Here is a 19,142-nt window from a genome sequence, read left to right as displayed (position 1 = left end):
GTGTAAATGAAAAAATGAAAAAGAAAGAAACATAAAGCTAATAAATAACTAATTATAAGAATATAAAGTGTAATTAAAACAAAAATAATAATTTTATTTGTTAATTATCATGTTGAACGGAGGTTGTAAAATTTCAAAAATTGTACATGATGCATCAAGGTTTGTACCTTTTAAAATTTCAAAATAAACAATTTACAGAACTGAAATTTAACATTAAATTTGATTTAAACGGCTAAGATTTAAATGACAACTTTTAACTTACCCTGGTCAATATTATATATAATTAAATATGCATTTATTATCTATACTATATTATAAAGCATTTGACAAAAACTTTTAAAAACTATCTTTTATACATGAAGTAGTGCTTATTGATGCATATTTCTTAAAATTTAAGATTACAAGTAAGTTTTGCGTATGTACAACTTATTAAAACTCTATGTTAAATTCGTGTAACTAACTGCAGATAAACATTTCATTTTAAATATAAAAAATCTTAAATATAATTAGGATAATCATTGAGTTATAACATAATACTTAATGATTATCTTTATAAAAAAAATATTATTAAACCTAAACTAAATTACTTTGTTACGTTAAATTAAATTATAATAAAAAATTTGAATTAAAAAAATTACACAAAACAAAAACTTTTAAATAGTTAATTTAATACTAATATTGATATTTTTTTTTTCTAATTTTTATGATATTTTTAAATTTATATTTTATTCAAAAATAAAAATATTATCGTTTTCTCAAAACCACATAAAACGTATTATATCGACATAGATAAAGAATAAAACAAAACATTGAAATCGAGATATGTCTACGATGCATTGCACAAGTACCCTTCTAGTTAAACAAAATAAGTACAGACAAAAGTGCTAAGTTCTAGTCTATGATTATAAATGAGTATGAAATTACATTGGTCTATTGATACCAACAAACCGTTGCAAGGGTCGGGCCATATAAAAATTGTTTAGCTATATAAAGTGATCAAACGTTTTTTCTCTATCAAACTTTTCTTCCCCGTCCTATTTTAGACCAGAAAAACTGCCACATCGAAGACTAATTTTCAACACATATTTGTACGGTATTGTTTTTTATTGTCTATTTTCTATATTGAACTTTATAACTGTATGTTTTTTTGGTAACCATGGATGTCCGGACCACCTTGTTGGCACCTAGACTAACCCATAGGCCCCTATAGAATAGTTAGGAAAATCCTATGCGAAAGAACCCAAAGGCACAAATCTTATTACCATTAGAGCTAACCTTTCAAGATTGTCATATATACATGTTACAGAGTAAATCAGTGGTATTTAGAGATGTACAAGAGCCGAACTTTACAAGCCTGTTTTGGGTAAGCAAAAAAAAGTTAAGACCTTCGAAAGCTTGGTTCAGGCTTTATCTGAGTTTTTCGAGCAGTGGACTAAGTTGAGATTTCAACTCAAACACAGGCCTTATCCCTGTCTTGAGAAAAAAAGTTGGCTTGATTGGATTTTGCTACCCTGGGTGAACCAGGACTTTTTATAGCATTTGTTGTGATAATACTTCAATAACAGATTGAAAAAAGTCTCACTTTCTCGAACAATATTCTAAATCCATTAACTGAGCAATAACATTATTAATTGACACATATCATAAGAAACAACGATACTTTTTCCCAAAAAAATTATGTTCTCGAGCTAGAGGAAAACAAAAAGAAAGATAAAATCGACAAATTTACAATCACATGTTTTTTAAGTGTAAATATTAGAATATTTCGTAATTAGTTTATGTCGGGAATATTTTCATCATTAAAAAAATTACTACGCCTATTTTCTTAGAGGTTCATTTCTCTCCTCTCTTCAAAAACTCAAGAACACGAATCTTTTGGTTTTCTCCATTTTCTTCCAATCGTTCATTTTCTTTTCACATAAAAATGACTTGAAAGTACATTGTTGACGATTTATTGTAGTCTAAAAGTTTTTATTTGCATTTTAATTAAGTTTTAAATTATAATTTATTTAGGACCCAATTGCAGATAACGTAATTTAACTTGATTAATGCCTTTTTAAATGATTAAATCCATCAATTTTTTTTTTTTTTTGGAAAGAGGACGAGATATTGACAAATTTATAAATAACCCAACTATAAATAACGATTTAACTTGATTAAAGATTTTTTTTGATAATTAAGGGGCCGTTTACTAAACACTTACTCGGGTAAGCGCTTACCAAGTCACATTACCTCACCGGATGAATATGGTAAGAACTAAGAATCTTACTCGGTAAGAGCAAAACAAGGACCATGAGTCTTACCCGGTAAGTGAGGGTGATCGACTCTTACCACGGTAAGCGCTTACCGAATGAATTGTTGCATATAATGTTGTTTTGATGAACTAAAATTTTATCCGGTAAATAATCAATAGTGTTAAATTTTACCCGTAAATGTTTGGTAAATGGCTCTTAAATCCATCAGTTTTTTTGGAAAGAGGACGAGACATTGACAAATTTATAAAGCACAAACCAAAAAGTGTGGAACAACTGCCCAATCGCAAGACCACTCAACAGATGGGATCATGGGACAGTATCTAAGAGATGACGTGTTTTTTTATAACTGTTAAGGACTACAAATTCAAAAATGAAGGTAAAACAAACATTCTTTTTCAAAGTTTAGGGTTTTTTTTTACCTTTTAATAGTTTCATTAAAATATAGTTTTTAGATCATTAAAAAGTGAATCTTATTTGGTAAAAAAAATCTGACTCTTAATGGTTCTAAAACCCTCTGAATAGTTTTATATCATGGGTCTCCCTTAACCATTCAGCACACTAATTTCATTATGAATAATTACCAAACAATTATATTTCATTTTACACCATATTATAAGAGTCTCTTAATCATTTTGCACTAAACTATTCAACAACTGCCAAACAACCCCTTAATGAAACAAACATAACTTAAAATTAGCAAAAATCGTTTTTATGAATAAAAACTAAGGGTGTTCATTTAAATCGTATAAACCTCCCACACTGCATCGCAACACACGGTTTAGAACTTTATTGCAGTTTACATTTTTATCAAACCGCATTTGTAGTGTGGTTTGTGGTTTTAAATAATCAAGCTGAGGTTCAAACCACACGACAACACATTTTTATTTATTTTTAAAACATATATTTTATATACCGCATCATTAATTAAACTAAAATAACTAATACATTATTGATTATCCATCAATTTTTCCATTTTTCTTTTAAGTTTTATGTTACAAATTTCTTATTAGAATTATTTTTGTCTTCTGTCAGTGTCATCATTGAACTTATTTTGAATTTTACTTTGTAAATACATTTGAATCAATTACGAAACTCTTTACATTGTCTTATACCATTTTTTAATTACAAATTCAGAACATATCAGAACTTTTTTTTTTGAAATATATAATATTCATATACGACAAATATAACAAATAAACTTACACATTCTTCTCACTTTTGGTGAGGTTTGAGTCATTAACCTCTTAGAAAGCTAAAAACTCACATACCGTTAGGTCAAAGACTCTTTAATAAAATATCAAAACTTTTTAACTGTATGAAATATAATTTATTTTAACCACGGCTTTTCGTCATGAAAATATAAGAGAGGAGTGGGGGAGAAGTAAATGCAACGAACTTTCAAACATATGAAAAGCCGCCTCTTTTGTATTTTACTACTAACACTTGATGGTTGATAATAAATAGAAGCTAAAAATAGAAATAAATTAATTATGTTTTTTAATTTATAAATAGAAAATATCGTCATTTATATAATTATTTCATATTAATGTGTCGATTGTTTTTATGAGATGGTAAAATTGATGAGTTGGATGATGATTTATTTGAAACAACTTATGTTTTTCTACAAAAGTTCTTATTAAGTTATTATAAGTTAGAATGGTTTAACTTTTTCAAAAACTTCTTATTACCGGTTTAGCACCGGTATAAGCTGTTTATTCAAACACTAAAAAATGTTTATTACAGGTGCTACACCGAAATTAGTCAATACATTGTTTTTATAAGCAATCCCAAACACCCCTAATATAAACTGTATTATTCAAATAATACTTTAACTTTTATCAACATAAACATTAAGAGGAAATAAGATTTTAAATATTTGGATATATTTTATTAAAAATAGAATATAACTTAAATTAATATATTTGAAACAAAATTAGTTTTTCTTGTTTTATTTCAATCTAATCTTTATCACTTAATGAATAAACAATATGGGGTGTATATCAGAGGATTCAGTGGATAGATTAAATACCTGATCAAATTTCGAATATGAAAGTCAAACTTTGAATCTTGGGTTTTGAGTTTTGGTTCGGTCCAGATTTTCGGATAGTCGGGTTTTACACATCCCAACAAATGATTGATTTGGAAAAAAGAGAATAAGTTGAAAAAAATAAATTACTAAAAATATATATTTTTAATTTTTTTTTTTTTGTTTCTATCAATTTTCTTGGATGCTAAAGTCATAATCCACTCATTTGGAGGAAGAAAATATTAAGAGGAATACCATAATTCACTTTTGAAATGTGTGGTTCATACTTCATATTACTAATTCTTATTACAATCAATATTTATTATAGAATCTTCTTAATTTTACTTTTTAGTTATTTTTATAAAAAAATAAAGCAAATAAAAATGCCTTTTTTTAAAAAAAATCAACCTAAAAATTTGGTATTTAATTTGTTCCACGTTTTTATAATTAAAAAATATATATGAAAACAGTTATCAGTTTGGTTCAAGTAAAAGAATGAAAATCATACGTAATGAATTTTTATTCCTTCTTTTATTTTAACTTGAAATGAAAATTTGGATTTATAGGAATGAGCTCATTATCTATAATCTATACTATATTATAAAACATTTGACAAAAACTCTTAAAAATTATTTTTTATGTGTGAAGTACTGTTTATTGATGCATATTACTTAATAATTCAATATTACAAGTAAATTGTACGTAAGTGCAACTTATTAAAGCTTCATGTTTGAATTCGTGTAATTAACTTCACATAAACATAATCAAATAGAGGATAAACATTTCATTTTAAATATAAAAAACTAAAATATAATTAGGATAATCATTGAGTTCTAACAAAATACTTAATTATTATCTTTATAAAAAATTATATTATTATACCAAAAATAAAAAAAAAATTAATTAAAGAAATACACAAAAAAGGAGAAATTTTAAATAGTTAGTTTGATTTTAATATCAATATTTTTTTTATGATATATTCATATTTATATTTTATTCAAAAATAAAAACATTATCTATTTCTCAAAACACATAAAACCGTATTATAACATCGACTAAGACAAAAAAAAATAAAACACTAAACTCGAGATGTATCTCGCTATATTGTGCGAGTACTCTTCTAGTATGTTATAATACATTTGAGTTAAAGTCTTAGAAGCCATTTTTAATGCACAAATTACTGTTTAATAATCCATATTACTTAAAATTCAAGATTACAAGCAATGGTCCATTAGTACAACTTTATAAAGTTATATGTTTGAATTCATGTAACTAACTGATAAACATAATCAAATACATGATAAACATCTCATTTTGAGTATTAATAATCTAAAAACATAATTAGAACAATTCTAGCATAATACTTAATTATTATCTTTATAAAAAAGTTATATTATTAAACCTAAACTAAATTATTTCGTTTTTAAACCTGAATTAACATATAATTAAAAAATTGTACTAAATATTTTTTTTATAAAAAAAATTATATTATTAAACCTAAAATAAATTACTTCTTTATTAAATCTAAATTAAATTACAGTGAAAAATTAAACTAAAAATTATAAAAAAAAAAGAACTTTTAAAAATGAAATATTATCGAGATGTATCGCGTTGCATCGTGTGGGTAAGTTTATCGTATTATATAAAACAATTTCAATCTCAAGAATGACTGTTTATATTTCTAAGCAAACACCCGCTTATACTATATTGAGAAGTGCAAAATGTAATGTGTAGAAAGTAAATTAAATATTAAAATGTATAAAGCGTTAATATACAATTGTAGATGTTTGTTATAGTAAAATTATATTACAAGAAATCAAAATAACTGCTCATAACGTACAATATTCATTCAAGATAATATTGGATGTGCATACGCACAATACAACGCGGTTGTGAAATCTAAAATTCGAACCTTCAATCATGATTCATACTTTGTTCTCTCTAGATTTTATTTTACGGTTTTGAAAAAGTTAGAGATGAATTGGTTATTATTTATCCTGAAATATATATTAATACATATTTCAATTTTCAAACTAAAAATTATAAAATTCTAATTTCCTAGTTTAATTTATTTAATTTAAATTTTAAATAAAATACATCGAAACACATTTTGATTTTAGTGTTTTTTTTATGTCAAAATAATACATTTTATATGGTTTTGAGAAAGTGATAATGTTTTTGTTTTTGAACAAAATATAAATTTAAAAATATCATAATTTAAAAAAATATCGATATTAGTATCAAATTAATATTTTTAAAAGTTTTTTGTGTTTTGATGTAATTTTCTTAATAAATTTTTTTAATTATAATTTAATTTAGGTTTAGTAACAAAAAAATTTAATTTAGGTTTAATAATATAATTTTTTAAAAAGATAAGAACTAAGTATTCTGTTATAACTCAATGATTATCTTAATTATATTTTAGATTTTTTATATTTAAAATGAGATGTTTATCTAATATTTGATTATGTTTATCTGCAGTTAATTACACAAATTCAAATATGGAGCTTTAGTATGCATAAGTTACTTGTTATCTTCAACTTTAAGTAATATGCATCAATAAATAGTATTTCATGCATAAAAAATGATTTTTAATAGTTTTTGTAAAATACTTTATAATATAGTATAGGGGGTGTTTGGGATTGCTTATTTAAAACAACTTTTTTTTTTTTTTTTTTTTGTAAAACAAGGGTTTTGTAAAAAGTGTTTGGATTAGCTTATAGCGGTATCAAAAAGCAATAAACTGATAAGTTATTTTTTACTGTTTGACAAATTTTGCTTATATATATATAAAATGACCAAAAAGAATAGTCTTCCATATTATTGACTTATTTGATTTTTTAACATGTAAAAAATTATTTTTCATCATTTATAATAATATCATTGACAAAAATTTATATCAATAAGATTAATAATTAACAAACATTAATAAAACATGGTTAAAATGATAAAATGATAATAAATAGTTTTTTATAAGTCAGGAAAGATTAATTTATCAAAAACTGCTTATTACCGGTTTGACACCGGTATAAGCAGTTTTATTTTTTCTTATCCAAACATTAACATTTAGCTTATCATCGATGTCAAACTAAAATAAATCAAAAAACATCTAAAATAAACGATTCTAAACACTGTAACAAGAAATCACATTAAAATCCACCAAATATCCCTTTGGAAACTAATCCGGTACGAACAAAACCAGTGAACTTTTAAATTTTAAAGATAGTACTTTACTGAAAGGATATGTTTGATTCATTTTATTTTTATTAAAAAAATTAAAATTTTTTAATAAAATAAAAAGATATGTTTTTAAAAGAAATAATATAATAATAGACTTATAAACCAAACACATGGATTCAAGTTTCTTTATGTCGATGGTTGGTTTCACAGTCATTTTTGATTATTTTAATTAATTATTATTAATAATAATATAAATAATTAATAAGGATTTCATCGAAATGAATAAACCTCCAAAACATATTACACCCACAAATCTTTTTCACGAATTATTAAATGATGTTGATGGAAAATAAATTATAATTAAAATCCCTTAAACTCTCTCTTTCTCTTTCTCTCTCTCACAATCACGGATTCTGTGTCAATGGTGGTGAACGCCGACTAGGTTTTCGTTTTGGTTAATTCATCCACGGTTTCATCGATACCCAGTTGATTTAATGTCGATTCCGAACGATGGTTTTGATGGGTGTTCATCGTCAACGCCAAGATCATCCAAGATTGTGCATCTGATCCGTCAATTTACCACCACCATGAAATCCGGCGGTCTGAAGCTTAAAGACCGGCGTAAAAAACCTACACAAGTCCATGCTCTTACTATCAACTCCATATTGTCAGCATCTTCGTCTACGAATAGTGATGAATCGACAATACTCCCATTTGTCAATGCTAAATCTGTTCTTCCTTATGGTCTTCCTRTTACTCACCTTATTGAACCCCCTTTAGATCCTCATCTCAACCCTGTTGATTTCGTTGACTCTATCTCGGAGCTGTACCGGATAATCATTCGTTCTTCTTCTGAACCGGAGACTTGTTGTTTGTATCTGGAACAGTATGCGTTATTGTGCGCAGTGGGTGATCCAAAGCTGCTTCGAAGAAGCTTACAGTCGGCTAGGGAACACGCTGTTGATACACATTCGAAGGTCGTACTTTCTGCTTGGCTGCGATACGAGAGGAGAGAGGACGAGCTTGTGGGTGTTTCGTCCATGGATTGTATTGCTAAGGTTCTTGAATGCCCCAAATCCGCTTTGGTTGATAATGTGTTTGATCCTTCTCGTTCGGTTTTTGATCGCTGCCAATGTGTTCGACATAATGCATCTGAGGATGTTAAGGTTACTGTTTCACTAAACAATGAATGCTTGCTTGATGATGATGATGATAATGATAATGATAATGATGATGAAATTGTTCGTTTTTGTATTGGAGATGAGGTAATCAGTTGTATTAGGCCTAAAATAGCTTCATTATCTAGCCCATTGAACACCTTATTATATGGTAATTTTGTCGAATCAGCAAAGGAAAACATCGATTTTTCGCGAATTGGGGTATCTGGGGAAGCCATGAGAGCTGTGGAAGTGTTTAGTAGGACAAAAAATCTCTTGGATTCTGCTTCTCCATCTATAGTTTTGGAGATCCTTTCATTTGCACAGAAGTTCTGTTGCGAAGAAATGAAGTCGGCATGTGAGGTTTATTTAGCTTCACTAGTCTCTAATGTAGACGATGCCTTGATCTTTATCGAATACGGATTTGAAGACAGAGCAAGTCTCCTGGTAGCTTCTTGTTTACAGGTTTTGTTAAGAGAGCTTCCAAGTTCTTTAAACAATCCCAAAGTTCTAAGCTTGTTTTGTAGTTTTGAAGCTATAGAGAAGTTGGGTATGGTTAATCATGCTTCTTTTTTGTTGTACTATTTCCTTAGCCAAGTGGCTATGGAGGAGAAGATGACCTCCATGAATGCAGTCATACTGTTGGAAAGATTGATCGGATTGTCAACAGAGAAATGGCAGAAAACCATTGCATTTCATCAATTGGGCGTTTTGTTATTCGAAAGAGAAGAATACAAAGATGCTCAAACCTGTTTTGAAGCAGCGTTTGAAATGGGTCATGTTTATTCAGCAACAGGCGTTGCTCGAGCAATGTACAAGCAAGGGAAGACGTATTCAGCACGTGAAATGATCAACAAGATCATATCAGAGTGTAAACCGAAGGGATGGATGTACCAGGAGAGATCTTTATACATTATTGGGAGTAAAAAGATGTTGGATTTGGAAGAAGCCACTAAATTGGATCCTACACTTGCTTATCCATATAAACACAGAGCTGTATCAATGGTGGCTGAGAATTCGATCAATGGAGCTGTTCAAGAGATCAATAAGATCATTCGATTCAAGGTTTCTTCTGATTGTCTTGAACTACGGGCGTGGTTTTATCTCGCACTCGAGGATTACCAAGCTGCAGTGAGGGATATTCGAGCGTTGTTAAGTTTGGACCCGTATTACATGATGTTTCATGGGAGGATGAGGGGCGACTACTTGGTGGAGATCCTTAGTCAACGAGTTGAACAATGGACTCCTGCTGATTGCTGGCTGCAGCTTTATGATCGGTGGTCTTGTATAGATGATATTGGCTCACTCGCTATAATACATCAGATGCTTGCTCACGACCCTGGAAAGAGTCTTTTGAGGTTCAGACAGTCTCTACTTCTTCTAAGGTAAACTCCATATCCTCCCCTCAAAAACATGCCTAAAAGATCCTTCAATCTATATATGCAAATGATCTGAAGAATCGAGACCTTTGCATGCCTAACTATCCTTTAATCTGTTCTTATTTTGTTATGGCCATGTTTGGTAACCATAAAATGACTTAGGGTCTGTTTGGTTGTTTTTCCATTAAGTTCTATATCGATAAAGCTGTCTGTGTGGATAATCTATCTGTATAGATTGGAAAGGTTTTTGTTTGGGATAGTTTTTCATAGATGGAAGTAGCGTAATTTTTTATTGGGTGGGACAGGTTTGGAAAAAAATCTTAGCTTTCTGCATTAAGCTTCCCCCTAGAAGTACTGAGTAAGCCACTTTCTATATCATTAAGCCACTACCAAACAGTCATGTATGGTTGACCAAATAAGTTGTGAGTCTCGTTAAGCTCATTAAGCTGCCAACAAACAGACCCTTATTTTTTGAGCTTATTGAAAAAGTCCCGTTTGGTTAGCCATCAGCTTACCATCAAGTAGTGTTTCAATAAGCTCCAGAGGCTTTTTCTACTTTCTTCCAATTATACCTCTTTATATTTTTCCAATTAATTTTTCAATATGTCCATTTAAGTCATTTTATAGTGTCATCTAGCTTATCAGCTTGTTTTTACCAATCGTTACTCGTTTATGAGCCAACAACTAGCTTATCATCTAAAAGAACCATTTACCTCTTGGACACAGATTAAACTGCCAAAAGGCAGCAATGCGCAGCTTACGATTGGCCAGAAATCTATCAACTACAAAGCATGAAAGGCTTGTCTATGAAGGGTGGATCTTATACGACACAGGTTATCGTGAAGAAGCTCTCTCAAAAGCCAAAGAGTCGATTTCCATCCAGAGATCATTTGAAGCCTATTTTCTAAAAGCATACACACTGGCAGATGCATCTCTGGATTCCGATTCTTCTTTTGTTATACAACTTCTTAACGATGCTCTTAAATGCCCTTCAGATGGCCTTCGGAAAGGACAAGTAAGTGACATAAAGACGTATACTTTCACAATTAGAATCGGAATTGAAAGAAAGAAGTAAAAAAAGGGTAATTTTTTTCCAATTGTTGCAGGCACTAAATAATCTAGGCAGTATATATGTGGATTGTGGGAAGCATGATCTTGCTGCAGATTGTTATGTAAATGCACTTGATATAAAGCATACGAGAGCTCATCAAGGGTTGGCGCGTGTTTATTCTCTCAAAGATGAAAGAAAAGCTGCATATGATGAGATGACAAAGTTAATCGAGAAGGCGGAAAATAGCGCATCTGCTTATGAAAAACGCTCAGAATACTGCGATCGTGATAATGCTACCAGTGATCTATGTATGGCTACTCAGTTGGATCCTCTCAGGACTTACCCATACAGATATAGAGCTGCAGGTACATCTTCAAAAGCTTTATAACCAGTCTGTCAAATAATGCAACTTAGGAGTAGTTTAGCTGTCTTAGATTCCTTGCATTGCAACAAAATTGGCATTATACTACGTCAAACATGTCTAAGGAGCTGTTTGTTTTTAATAAAAAAGCTCTTAATGTCCTCTTAAGTCTGAATCGGTCAGACGTAAGAGGATTCAGTGTGTTTGTTTTTTTTTTTCAATTAAGAGCTTAAAAGCTCTTATTAAGTCTGAAAATTTAAGTGGTTGAGAAACCTCTTATTTCAAATCGTCGTCTATCTACTCTGATCTCTTTACGCTCGATTTCTCTGGATCAACTCTTCTGTCTCGATCTCTCGTCTCTCAACTCTGTCAACTGTCGATCCATATCAACTCTCGATCTCTCATCTTCAAACTTCAGATTTCAGACGCAAAAAACAAACAGTCTGATTGATTCAGATTTCAGACTTCAGCACCWYCTCTTAAAAATCAGAAGTGAATTCAGACTTCAGACTTCAGCACCTCTTAAAAAACAAACGCCACCTAAATGTCCTAATAGACTGTTTTATAAGACTTGCGCTTATAGAATCAAACAATTGGGTTCCTACATAGAAATGGTACAATAAGTTGATAGGATGCTTTCAAACGTTCTAACAAGTTGTTTAGGTTTTTTAGGACGTTATTGAAATAAAGTGTTCTATTAGCTTTTCATGGGGCACTTTAAAAAATGTCCTAAATGAACACTTTTTTTTATACGACACTTGTTTTTATATACATTTTTCAAACAATATCGTATGAAGACTAATAGAACAGTTTATTTCAAAAGTGTCCCAAAATATTTGTTAGGACACACAAAAGCATCTTATCAACTTAGGGTCTGTTTGTTAACAGCTTAATGAGCTTATGGGACTCAACTTATTTGGTCAACTATACATAACTGTTTGGTAGTGGCTTAGGCATTGTTTGGCAAAAATAAGCTAGTTTATTTTTTGGGTTCATGTTTGGATGGACATAAGTTAGCTTATTGATACGCTAGTTGGAGTAATTTATGAGAAGCTTTTTGTCACTTTTTCTAATTATAACCTCATTAATATTAATTATTATTTACTATTAATTATTATTTACTATTAATTATAAACAAATATTAATTATTAATAAATAAAAATTTATTATTATTAATATTAATTTATATTAGTTGAAAATTATTATCGATTATAATTATACATTAATATTAATTATTAATTATTTAGAATTATTATTAATCATATCAATTATTTTTAATTATTATTCAGTATATATAGTTATCAACAAACAAATATAACAATTTTAATAATATTTACGTGAGTTACATAAAAATTAAAGTTTTAGTTATTTTGTTTCATAGATAATAAAATCGTGTTGAATGATTTGAATAAAATATTTAATTTCATTTTAGTTATAGTTTTTGACAAATTACTAATAGGGTATGTGAAATTGACCAATTTTATTTGTATTCATATTTATGTAATGATTATTTAAAATCATAAATTAATGTAGATTTTTTTTCCTTAAAATTTATTTTAACAATCCAAAATTTATAATATATATATATAATAATCAATTTAAAATTCATTTAATTAACATATTGTATTCTTTTTTTTCATTATCATCTTGTTTCTATTAATATATTATATTATTAAATATTTGCTTTAGTTATATCATAAAATTTTGCAATTGACTAGATTTTCAAGACGCCTTTTTTGGTTATTTTACATGTTTATCAGATAATTTTTGCCAAACATAATTTGTTCATCAGCTAGCTTATCAGCTACCAGCTAACTTATCAGTTATCGACTTGCTTATCAACTATCAGCTAACTTATCAGTCATCAACTTGTTTATCAACTACCAGCTAACTTATCAGCCATCAACTAGCTTATTAGCTAGTTTGCCAAACATAGCTTTAATGCTATGGAAAGTGGCTTAGTCATTAAGCTTCTAGGGGGAGCTTCTGCAAAAAGCCAAGTTTTTTCTAAACTTGCCCCTTCCAATTAAAAAACACGCTCCTTCCATCCAAAAAAACCCTCTCAAACAAAAACCTTCCCGACCTGTACAGGTGCACACACATACAACGTTATCCATACAAGACTTAATGGAAAACCAACCAAACAACCCCTTATTATAACACCTTTGCATATGACCTCTTATAAACTAATCCTATAAAGCAGTTCAATTTGTTGTAGTGTTGGTAATTGCTATGTAATTCAATTGTTGATGCATAAAACTTGATATCACCAGTGTTGATGGATGAACAAAAGGAAAGTGAAGCTGTTGAAGAGCTTACAAAAGCCATAGCTTTCAAACCCGAACTCCAGATGCTCCATCTTCGAGCAGCATTCTATGAGTCAATGAGTGACTACACCTTAGCCCTCCGAGATTGTGAAGCAGCACTGTGTTTGGATCCGAATCACAAAGAGACTCTCGAGCTCTATAATCGAACACAAAAACAAGCTGCTGAGTATACTTGAGTTGTTCAGTTCTCATGGTTTGCATTTTCCACTCATCTTGGAGACAAGTGAAGAACTTTACACACCCTCCATCGGTTTAATTCCCTTCTTGAAGAACCTACCGCCGGCCAAAAATATACGACGAAAGAGGGACTTCCTTGGTGCCAGCTCGAGTTGGCAAGAAAAGTTCAGAATCAAGGAGTTCACAGGTTACCTGGGCAGCAATTCAGAATCAATAGGGAGAAAGATGGCATGAAATATGACCCTCAAAATGTTGTAAATTGTAAAATCAATTGTTTCTTCATAAATTCTTGAATGATACACAGCTTCTGTATTCCTTTTGAGATCTTATAAATTGAGGTAATTGTTGAAATACAGAGGTTTAAAGATGAACGAATCAATACACTTATGGAACTGTAACGGTTTCACAAAGATTCAGTAGATTCTCTCTCAAAAATATGTACAGAAACACTCGATGCAAATTGAATAGTTTTTTAATTTGATTCTGTTGATGATAAGATCTCTAGTTCAGCCCACCAAAGCGGAGATGTTCTAGGTATGGCACCTTCAGGTGCCATGGCTGTGACCATCTTCAACCTAGCCGTGACCTCTCTCATTGTGGGTCTCTGATTTGGATCCGAAAGAACACAGCTTTTGACCACTTCAAAGAGCTCCTTAACTGCATCTTCTTTGAAGGAAGTCAAAGTTGGATCCACTATGTTTGTTATCGGTTGCTCTGAGTTCAAGAAATCCGATGCCCAGTCCACAAGAGAGCCATTATTAACCGAGTAAGGTATCTTACCGGTGATGAGTTCCAATAAGATTACACCAAAGCTGTAGACATTACTCTGTGGAGTTGAAGGTGGGGTCTCTAATAGCTCGGCTTTTGTTGGACCTGTTTTCGCTGCATCCCAGAAGCTGAAATCTGAGATTTTGGCTGCGTAGTCCTCGGTTAGATGTATAGATGACGATTGTAGGTTTTTGTGAGCAATCGGTGGGTTGAGTTGGTGTAGGTACTCGAGACAGTATGCCATGCCCATAGCTATACGTATTCGCATAGACCAGTCCAAATGTTCGGCTTCTTCAACTGCATAATTGACAACAAATATTAATAATTGTCACAATTAGAATGACGATCAATGAATCTTTGAATATGATGAAAAAGTCAATTAGTTGACCATGAATGCAGAACTAGATTTTAAAGGGTCAAACAAAGTTCGATTTGCTGATGCACTAGAAGAACGGGTCTTGAGTTATGCTGACAATTGTATGAATTTTGTAATGATCACATGATTTAATCAACAAATCTCATGAAGGTACGGAAGAAGTCAAAAAGATCGATGTTGCATACTACTTTTTCTATATAAAATAAGTGTCGACATTTCTATTTTAGTTTATTTCAAAAGTAAGGGCATATTTTTCAATTCTATGAGATGGGAGACTCCCTCTACTATTAAGGGTAGAATTGCTATTCAGTTAATTAAAAGATGGAATAATTACACATTTCTAAAACTGTGTCTGCGCCTTTTAGACATTTATTTTGATACAAAAGGATTACCGAAGAATGTAAACAGAACTTACTGTGCAGGTGCTCAAACAGAGTTCCATTTGGAGCATACTCAAAAACCATCATTCTAGTAAAAGGATTTTGTTCTTCACAAAACCCAATTAGATTCACAAAGTTCTTGTGATTCACCTTTGACAACATTTCTATCTGCAAAATAAACCCCAAAAGTTTTGAAAAAAGAGAAGCAAACAGGCAACCTGAAACAATTTTAGACCAGATTTATGTGTTTTCTAGGTTTCTAACCTTGTTTCTGAACTGGGTTTCTAGATTCTTGGTCCAATCTTTAGCCGACGTTATTGCAGTGGATGTCACAGCGATTTCAACCCCACTTGAAAGAGTCCCTTTGTACACAGTGCCATCTAACATAGAGCCAATTATATTACTAAAATCTTCACAAGCTGTTACAAGTTCAGGGCGTTGGAGACTCGGAACACCTGAAATGCAAACACAGATATTAGCATACGTACAAACAGAAAACGGATGCAAATGAAAGAAAATGGAAAAAAGAGAATTAACCCGTTGTGAATGCTTTCTGAAGCTGCCCACTTAGACCTGTAGCCCATGGTTTAACAGTAACCACCTTACTTCTTTTGAAGAAAACACATCCAAAAGCGGAAAGAAATACAAATATAGAACCCCCTACTACCCCAGACCATATTAAAACTCTGTGATGTTTGGATTTGTAACCCCTAAAGTTTGTAGGTGAAGGAGCTAAAGCAGGTTTGGTCTCTGGTTCTAGAGAAGTAATTGGTGGATTTGGGAAAACAGGTAATGGTGGAAGTACTGGGGATGGTGAAGGGGATGCGACTTCTGATGGGGACGGAGATGCTGATATATATGATATGGCGGATGGCGGCAACGATATATATGAGATTGGAAAACCTGATGATGATGGTAATGGTGAAACCTGTAACAGCTTTCTTTCTGTAGGATCTCCAGCTTGAATGGCTTTCCTGTAAGATATATATAAAACAACATCACCCTCTATGTATGCATAAGAGAGTTCTTAGCATTCACTTTTGACCATGTTTGACAACCATAAGCTAGCTTATTTTTTGACTTTATTGAAAGAATCCTGTTTGGTTAGCAGAAGCTAACTTATAAAATAGCTTTTGAAAACCTACATCAAGACCGTGTTTGGCAACTATAAGCTAGCTTATTTTTTGAGCTTATTGGAAAAGGGAGATATTATCCAACTAGCCATTTTGAACCCCTCTTCACTTTGTAGCCACCTTTCAGCCAATTAACGATTTCGCAAATAGCACTTCAGCAACTTGCAAAATCCATTTTTTTATTATATAATATTCATAAAGTAACAATTTCGCAAGTTGCTAAATGCGAAATGCTAACGTGGAAGTGCCACTTGCTAAAGTGTTGCTTGAGACGTCAACATTTGGCAGGCAACACTTTAGTAACTTGTTAAATTGGTACTTTTATGGTATTAAATTCATAAAAAGTAGATTTCGCAAGTTGTTAAAGTGCTATTATTGGCTATTTCAGTCAATTGAGTAGAAAAACGGCTATAAAATGAAATGGGGAATATAGAATGGCTATTTTGGACAATTTACCTTGAAAAAAACCCCGTTTAGTTAACCATACGTAGAGTTTCAATAAGCTCTAGGGCCTCTCTTCCACTTTTTTCCAATTAATTTTCAACATATATTTAGGTCGTTATACATTGTCATATAGCTTATCAATTAATTTTTACCAACCATGACTAGTTTTTCAGCTACTTTATAGGTAACTGCTAGCTTAGCTTTTTAGCTAACACCCAACTTACTTGCTAGTTTGCCAAACATAGCATTTGTCTACAACACTATTCAATAAGGTTTTCCTTACATATCAGGTTTGGAGTTGGAAATTTACCACCTCGACTGTATGTTCTTTTTTTCTCTCTCACTGAAATAGAGAGAATATATAAAAAGAAAGAAACTATGTGTCTTAAAGGCGCTTACCAAGAACTAGACTTGCTGTTACAACTAGCATCATTATGTGAGCTTGTGAGCTGGTCCTCATCTACCTGAAACTCCGAAATCGTCTTAAGATTGTTTACATCAGGAGAAAGATCATCAAGAAGACTGTTGTTGTCCAATAAACTGCGTCAAGATTCATATGAATCGAGTTAACATAAAGGTCATGAAAAATTTTCGATAACTAAAAGCTGAAAATTCAACTCACAGAATCGATAAAGAGAGATTATTGCCAAGATCAGATGGGAATGACCCACTGAAGTTATTGTATCCCAAATCCAACACTTCCAGCTCCTCCAAATCACCGATTTCTTGAGGAATTGTTCCGTAAAAAGAATTGTTTCGTAAAATACTATCCATACAGCATATGAAATCATCATCAGAAACATGACCATTAACTAATCCAACTGTAAATAGGAACTTAAAAACCTTGGATGCTTACATGGATTTTATATTTGTTAGCTTTCCAACCTCTGGTGAAAGTGTTCCTCCAAGGCATAAGTCTCTTAAATTCCTGTAACATTAACAACTATAAACTCCCATGGATTTGATTAATGTTCTTCCTTATTTCATCAATTTTGCTAATCAAGTAGTGATCAACCATAATTCAAAGCCTAAATTCTGTAGTCTTTTGGAGATTGGGTTGGTTTGAAATAATTGCATCACTTATTGAAAGTGGGCTAAGCATTACATCGAACACCTAAGAGCCAACAAACTCATCAAATCGGATTCTCAGACTAAATTATCATACGAACATGATCTAATATATAACGGGGTGATAAAAGCTTACAAGATGACCACTTTTCCGTCGGAACACTCAACACCGAACCAAGAGCAAGGGCCCAAATCCGCCGCTTCACCGTCGTTGTTCCAACCAGATAAAACCCCAAAAGGGTCCGTCTCAATTCCATCTCTAAACTTCAACAACGCCAACCCTGCAAAACCATAAACCCCAAAACGTTAATCAACACTCAAATTTCGGTCCATAATCAAAGAATTACTCACCTTCGGCGTTGAGGGACCAACAGAGACTAAAATTGTGATGGATCACTAATGTAGCAGTAAACAACATTGCTAACTGCAGCTTAAACCGATTGTAATTACAAAAAAATTCCATATTCAAACTAACAGAAAAAAGAATTGAAAGGGTTTAATAACTGGGAGATCAATAGAGAGAAAAATGAGGGGTGGCGATCGTATGCAAGCTAATTATGCAAGAACAGGCGAGAAACGCGGTAACCAGTAACAAATTTTGAATATAAAACTAGTCACCGACTCCATGGAATGTGGCTTTCAGTTACAGAAGGAAATCTGGATGGCGTATCAAAGTGGAGAACGAAAGCAAAGAATTAAGAATTTCGAGGATGTTTCAATGGTTATTTTTGTGTCTTGTTGGATTGACCGTGTCTGTGTTCTTGGGGGGTTTTTTATAATGGCGCCGTCCTGTTCCTGACATGTGCTGTGTCACGTGCCATTTCTCCCGTATCTTTTAGTCTCCATGTTCTACCGGGCCATGTTTGGTGGCAATGCCATCAAACATTAATAGGTATATCTTTGAGTTAGTTATAGATTTGGTCCCTGTGATTTGATGTTTTTTACAAAAATGGTCTTTAAACTTTATTTATTACATATTAGAACCCGTGTATGTTGTTTTATAATGAGTTGGTCCCTTGTATAAAAAACAAAAGGAAAAAGGACGAAAATGCCTTCAAGG

The 19,142-nt window shown here is 31.4% G+C and overlaps 2 protein-coding genes across 4 annotated transcripts; one reads left to right on the top strand and one right to left on the bottom strand.

The window, feature by feature from the left end:
- Positions 1-7,848: 7,848 nt before the first annotated feature.
- LOC112512113 (ethylene-overproduction protein 1-like) lies at positions 7,849-14,264 on the top strand. Its single transcript, XM_025117929.1, has 4 exons — positions 7,849-10,003; positions 10,724-11,012; positions 11,104-11,413; positions 13,683-14,264. Exons 1-4 carry the CDS (start codon positions 7,956-7,958, stop codon positions 13,910-13,912), a joined length of 2,877 nt encoding a protein of 958 aa, XP_024973697.1. The 5' UTR covers positions 7,849-7,955; the 3' UTR covers positions 13,913-14,264.
- On the bottom strand, positions 14,019-18,818 carry LOC112512114 (inactive receptor-like serine/threonine-protein kinase At2g40270). 3 transcript variants are annotated; one of them, XM_025117932.1, is made up of 10 exons: positions 18,434-18,818; positions 18,219-18,363; positions 17,871-17,942; positions 17,637-17,780; positions 17,414-17,554; positions 15,975-16,411; positions 15,702-15,892; positions 15,473-15,605; positions 14,739-14,978; positions 14,019-14,105 (listed from the first exon to the last, which is right to left on the bottom strand). In XM_025117932.1, exons 1-10 carry the CDS (start codon positions 18,543-18,545, stop codon positions 14,095-14,097), a joined length of 1,626 nt encoding a protein of 541 aa, XP_024973700.1. In that variant the 5' UTR covers positions 18,546-18,818; the 3' UTR covers positions 14,019-14,094. The 3 variants fall into 3 exon arrangements, with proteins under 3 accessions (XP_024973700.1, XP_024973698.1, XP_024973699.1); XM_025117930.1 differs by lacking the exon at positions 14,019-14,105 and having other exon boundaries at positions 14,226-14,978; XM_025117931.1 differs by lacking the exon at positions 14,019-14,105 and having other exon boundaries at positions 14,226-14,978; positions 17,871-17,933; positions 18,434-18,807.
- Positions 18,819-19,142: the final 324 nt, after the last annotated feature.

This window comes from Cynara cardunculus, assembly GCF_001531365.2.
Source record: "Cynara cardunculus var. scolymus isolate 2C chromosome LG 5, CcrdV1, whole genome shotgun sequence".
Taxonomy (NCBI): Eukaryota; Viridiplantae; Streptophyta; class Magnoliopsida; order Asterales; family Asteraceae; genus Cynara; species Cynara cardunculus.
This window is presented reverse-complemented; position numbering and strand designations above follow the sequence as displayed.

What these genes read in the sequence shown, in the direction of transcription:
- LOC112512114 (XM_025117930.1), bottom strand. Translation starts at nt 18,545, where the DNA reads ATGGAATTTTTTTGTAATTACAATCGGTTTAAGCTGCAGTTAGCAATG. An exon ending in TTGGTCCCTCAACGCCGAAG is followed by an intron (nt 18,364 to 18,433) that starts GTGAGTAATTCT and finishes ATGGTTTTGCAG; the next exon opens with GGTTGGCGTTGTTGAAGTTT. An exon ending in AACAGCAAGTCTAGTTCTTG is followed by an intron (nt 16,412 to 17,413) that starts GTAAGCGCCTTT and finishes TATATCTTACAG; the next exon opens with GAAAGCCATTCAAGCTGGAG.